This window comes from Microtus pennsylvanicus, chromosome 17 (genome assembly GCF_037038515.1).
Source record: "Microtus pennsylvanicus isolate mMicPen1 chromosome 17, mMicPen1.hap1, whole genome shotgun sequence".
In the NCBI taxonomy this organism is placed as follows: Eukaryota; Metazoa; Chordata; class Mammalia; order Rodentia; family Cricetidae; genus Microtus; species Microtus pennsylvanicus.
Window position 1 is genome coordinate 33885858 of NC_134595.1, and position 5521 is coordinate 33891378.

Sequence of the window (5521 nt, forward strand, 5' to 3'; positions counted from 1 at the left end):
TAGAAGCCTGAGGACTAGAGCGAGCTCATTCTACAAATGAAATTCTCTTCTGCGCGCCGCTCTGTGGCTCTGAGCGCAGCCGGCGGAGCCGCGGGATTCTTTGGAGGTGGGATGTGGGTGGGGGCAGAAGGGGGAGCCCCCGCGCCCCCCTCCCAGCCGTCGATTCGGCCTCGTGCGCTGTGCCATTGGCCCTGGCTGCCCGGTGGGCGGGAAGATGACATCAGCGGCAGGTTGGATTATAAAGGCACCAGCCGAGCCACGGACTCAGAGCGCACCCAGCCGGCGCCGTGCAGCAGTGGGACCCGCGCTCGCCTAGCCAGCCTGCTCCGCATCTGCCTGCCGGACTGCTCACCGGCCGTCCCAGCTGCAGACTGCACCCTCGGCCTCATCGGCACCATGCACCTCTCCCAGCTGATCGCCTGTGCCCTGCTGCTAACGCTACTCTCACTCCGGCTCTCCGAGGCCAAGCCCGGGACGCCACCAAAGGTGGGTGCTGTTGCGGGGACACTTGGTTTGTGAGGGGCGTGGGAGGATGCGGTGCGCAGGAAAGGAAGACCCTTCGGACTTGTGCCTACAAAGCTAGGACTTCTCTGATTCATTCCTCAGCTTCGGGAGAATGTCATGCACATCTCCAGTGTCCCCAATGTGCCCAACAGGACAAGCGGCACGGGAAGGGAAAGGGACTTCCCGAAGGAGCAGGAGCAAGGGCTGCGTGGCAGGTGGATGCTGGACTCAGCTGTTCCACATCAGTGGGGGCGCGCTCACGGCTGGGGAGGGCCACTCCACTCTGGGGCCCGCAAAAGTCGCCCGCGCTACATCCGTGTACTCTTTCACCTGCCCACTCTTCTTTCCTATAGGGCCCGCGAACCCCTCCAGGGGAGGAGCTGGCGGAGCCCCAGGCAGCTGGTGGCAATCAGAAAAAAGGTGACAAGACTCCAGGCAGCGGAGGCGCCAATCTCAAGGGAGACCGATCGCGACTGCTCCGGGACCTGCGCGTGGACACCAAGTCCCGGGCTGCTTGGGCCCGCCTTCTGCACGAGCACCCCAACGCGCGCAAATACAAAGGCGGCAACAAGAAGGGCTTGTCCAAAGGCTGCTTTGGCCTCAAGCTGGACCGGATCGGCTCCATGAGCGGTCTGGGATGTTAGTGCAGCGACCCCTGGCGGCGGTGAGTAATACCATGAGACTCTCCCAGCTCGCCTAGCTCTGCACCAGGGAGAACCTAGTCCTATCACTGCCTAGTGCAAGCGGTTTGATTTCCTCCTCCCTGATCCTTGTGCTCTGTGACCTTCCCCCAACCGATCCGGGCATGGGATCAAGTGTCAGCTAGACATTTACCTGCTACCTCACGTATCCCGTTTTACAGATTAGGAAAATGAAGTAAAGAGAACACGAGCAAGGTCATAGATCGGGTTCGGCCTTAGAGGACCCTATCTGGCTGGCTTCCTCTAAAAACGCAGTAACAGGCTTAGCATAGGCTGAGTCCCCAACCCCACCCTGGACCACGGGCCAGCTACCAATGTTAGCCCGGACCCAGCCAACTGGTAAATTGTTAAAGAGATCCTGGAAAAAGCGAGAGAAAGGTGTTCCACCAGTCCAGAGTAAATTTATCTGCCAGCTCTGTTGGCAGCGGGGTGTCAAGAACGCCTTTCTGATGTCCCTGAAGTGAGGCAGGCACGTAGACATGCCCGCTCCTCACCGTGGAGAGAAGAGCTTCCGTGGGCCGCAGCAAGACACCTTTCTGCCTGGGGCGTTCTGAATCTTACCCCTGCTCTAAACCCAACTGTGGGCAAACTGGTCTATCCAGGATCCTGTTGTAGCAGCCCTGGGGCTCCCAAGATGAACCCTTGGGGCTTGTGACCCTGTTTCAAGAGAGGCAAAGGAACAAGCTAAATCTTATTTCTTGCCCTAACCTTGAACTCAGCGTTCCTAAATGAGTTCTGTTCCAACCCTGACCCCCACCCCCACCCACTTTGTGCTCTGGGCTGTCTCTGGCCGCCTCCAATTCCAACATCCCCATCGGAGGCTGCTCGGTGACTTAAAGACCCTCCTGGATTGTTTCCTGCTCTCAATCCCTGATGATGAGGAAGGACAGAACCTCACTTAGATAACTGCTTCCCAGGAGGGCCCCTTCTGCTTCCTAGCTTTGGCTCTTGCTCACCAGCTGCCATTGCTTGCCCCATACCCTGTGGTTGAGGAGGCTGCTCTCCCTAACCTAGAGGCCGGTGGCCAGTCTTTTTCCCATAGGGAACAGGAACACCTCCCAAGCATTTCGCAGGAGTCTTTTTTACAGCGTGAGAGACTTGCACAGAAGTATGGTGCTTTATGACCTTGTTTGTGCCCTCACATTAATTTGCAAGTAGCTTAAGGGGCAGACCCTCTGGAACCCACATCATACCCAGTAAGGATCTTGAAATATTGGCCAGCGACCAGAAAAACACATGCCCAGTTTAGCAGCTCCGCCAAGTGTCCCTGGCTCTGAATCTCAGCTGGCCCACTCCTCTGTGCCCAGTCTTGAGCCCCCCTCGTACCTTGCTCCTGTTCTGCAGGGTGTTGGGATCTCTACTCTCCTTTATTTGGGGAGAGAACTGATCCTGGTACTTATGGGCAAGTCTTGGAGCTACCACTGTGGCGCCTTCTGTGGGAATCCCTAAGAGATGGAATCTTAGGACTTGGATTTTCAGTTTGTGATTTTAAGTGCCAAGAATGGACTTCAGAGTCAGTTAACCTCTGGGTGAGTGCCTGGGATGTGCTTCCCTAAAGGTGCCTTGGCTTTAGTCTTGGGCATCCATGGGCACAGGGTGGTGAGAAATGTTATGGAGGGGAAATCAAGACAATTACGGCTCTGGACCCATTGGCCAGGGGAGGTAAACAGCCTCCTAGAAGTTCTCCCGGCATAAATGAACAGAGAGAAGCCTTAGCCTTCTCTATCCCAGCCCCAGTGAGAGGACAGAGAGTTCACCCCTCCCAACCCTGCAGACTCCTGGTGGAACAGACCAATGAGGTGCGCCTGGTCTTTAGGAAGAGCGCAAGGCTCGTTCTTCATACTGACGAGAAGTCCCGAGGCTGTGATCATGTCTCCACTTTGGCCCCAAGCACCATCATAATGACTGTCGCTGATGGTTATAGGTTTTGATTATACTATTGACAGAGACTCTGGTGTGGCCAAGACCTCAATGGACACTTTGCCCCTGGGATTCAGGAGCATCACACTTGAAACACAGGCAGAGAAGCCAGTGAGGGAGAATTGCCCTGGCCCCTTTGTGAGAGCCGTCCTTTAGGAGGGCCCTGCATGGCTGCCTGTTTTCAGAACACAGAGCACTAGCGCCCCCACTGGTAGGGACTGAGTACAGCGCTCATCGCCTAACTCATCCTTCAAACCGCACCAGTCCAGCATGGCTGCTCATTCCTGGAAGCAACCAGTTTCTGAGACCGGCTAGCTAGGAAAGGAAACGCTCTTCGCTCTTGGGTAGCTGTGACCCAGACACTGCCGAAGCTTAATATGTGGCCCTTTGTTGAATCCCAGCGCCAACTCTGAGAGGTGGCTATTATCCATTTTATGGGTGAGCTCAAAGCGACTCAGGGCCATCTGGGAAGTCAAATCTAAGCAAGGATTTGAGCTCAGAATGGGACACCCTGCACACACCTTGAGATATTCTTTTCTTTGCCCCTACGCGGCCAAGCAGACACAAAACCAGATGAAAGCAACGGCCCGAGGGTTTGCGTTACAGCAAAAACTGAGCCGAAAAGAGCCCCGCCATTCCTCGGTGTGTCTCACCCATTGCGGAGAGCAAAGCCTATAGTTAGAACTTGGGGGAATGGAGGGGGGGGCGTGTCTGGCCGGCGTTATGGCTCCACCTGTGCTGGGCCAGCCGGTGCCAATCAAGGACTTGTAGATCAAAGGGAAAGGTTCTAGAACGACCCTGTAAGTTGGCCTTTTTCAGTTAAGAGGTCAGAACTGAGCGTCCTGTGTCCACTTTGTGTTTCAGGATTGGGAACTGCTCCGTGCTCTGAGGTCATCCTTGGTCATCCGCCTCCAGCATCTGGAAACACCTCCAACGCAATGTGGCTTTTACATTTCTTTTTATTTTTTTTCCTCCTGGTACTGGCAATACACAACACCAGCTGTTTTATTATTATTTGGGGAGGGGAGGGGATGATTTTATTGTTTGGGGTTTTTTTTTGAAAATGAAAAATAAAAAGTTATATATTATATATATATTATATACATGAAACACACACTCCTACACCGACTTGATGACAAGAGACAGTTTTTAAAGTGACTGACAAAACCAGCTGTAAAACATTGCTGTTTGTAAATTCACGTCATGCATAAATGTATTTATGTTGTAAAGCTATTTATATTGTTTATAAAGAGATATTTATAAAAATTTTATTTATGTAACTAAATGAAAGAAGCCAACCATTGTAATGTTTTTGTCCTAACTAGTTGAAAAAAAATGTAAAAAAAAAAAAAGAAAAGCCATTCCATGAACATCTTGAAAACTGTCTTTATTTATTCATTCCTTTTTATTTCAAAAATTAGGCTGAGCAAAGGGAGTATGTAAGACCAGGCATTTGCCTCCAAATAGCTCTGTCAGTCAGGTCCCCGACTCCGACTTTCTCTGTGTCGGAATCCCTGAGGGAACCTGGCCAAGTGCAGGCTCCTCCCTCTATCTGCCCATCTACCCACTGAAGTTGGTCTCTCAGAACTGGGCTGGCCATGTGGACCACCGCGGGGTAACTGCCAGCTCTGACCCGGCGCCTGGGAACCATGTCAGGAGTTAAACTGGTTGGTTCGACTACTTTCTAGGGTCCCCAGTTCCAGCTCCCCTTCTCTCTGCTAGGAGAAGAAAACTGCTCCAAATTCCCCCTCTGTCTCAGGAGTGAGGTTTCTGTATGCCTCATGGGACTTTCAAGTTGTCATATGCAAGCCTCTTTCGTGCTTCCAAAACCTTGGGTGGGCAGCTCCCTGTAACCCCGTATGAGCTGCAGTGGTCAGAGGGAACCTTAGGCCACACACCTCTGAGAATGAGCAGAAATGGCCAGATTTCACATGCGCACACCCCGTGGGGTGTGTTTTGGGAGGAAGCCTACTAACCATCACAGTTCCTAAGCTTTGAGTGTGAAATTATGAATAATGATTCGGAATTTATGAATATCATTTAGATTAGAATCTCTTTTCCTGAAATCAGCAGGAAACTTTTAAATAATTCAGTGGTAATCTCACCACATCCTCTTTTCAAAGACACGACTGTGCCGTCTTCCCTGACCTCTGACCCCATTAGAGGAAAGCAGAGCCGAAGAGAGCCCCTCCCAACCGAGGGTGGTGGCACACTCCTGTATCCCCAGCACCAGGGAGGCAGGAGAATATTCGGCCACGAGACTGAGTCCAGCCTGGGTACACAAGAAGCTCCAGGCCAGCCAGGCCTACAGAACAAGACCCGGGGGAAAGAATAAAAACCTAACACTCTCTTGGTGACATCATGATACCAGGTGGACTGGGAATGTGTGTGGCCTT

The 5521-nt window shown here is 52.6% G+C and overlaps 1 protein-coding gene across 1 annotated transcript; it reads left to right on the plus strand.

The window, feature by feature from the left end:
* Window positions 1–272: 272 nt before the first annotated feature.
* On the plus strand, window positions 273–4501 carry Nppc (natriuretic peptide C). The gene is made up of 3 exons (XM_075951421.1): window positions 273–486; window positions 858–1168; window positions 3990–4501. Exons 1-2 carry the CDS (start codon window positions 397–399, stop codon window positions 1146–1148), a joined length of 381 nt encoding a protein of 126 aa, XP_075807536.1. The 5' UTR covers window positions 273–396; the 3' UTR covers window positions 1149–1168; window positions 3990–4501.
* The last annotated feature ends 1020 nt before the right edge of the window (window positions 4502–5521 follow it).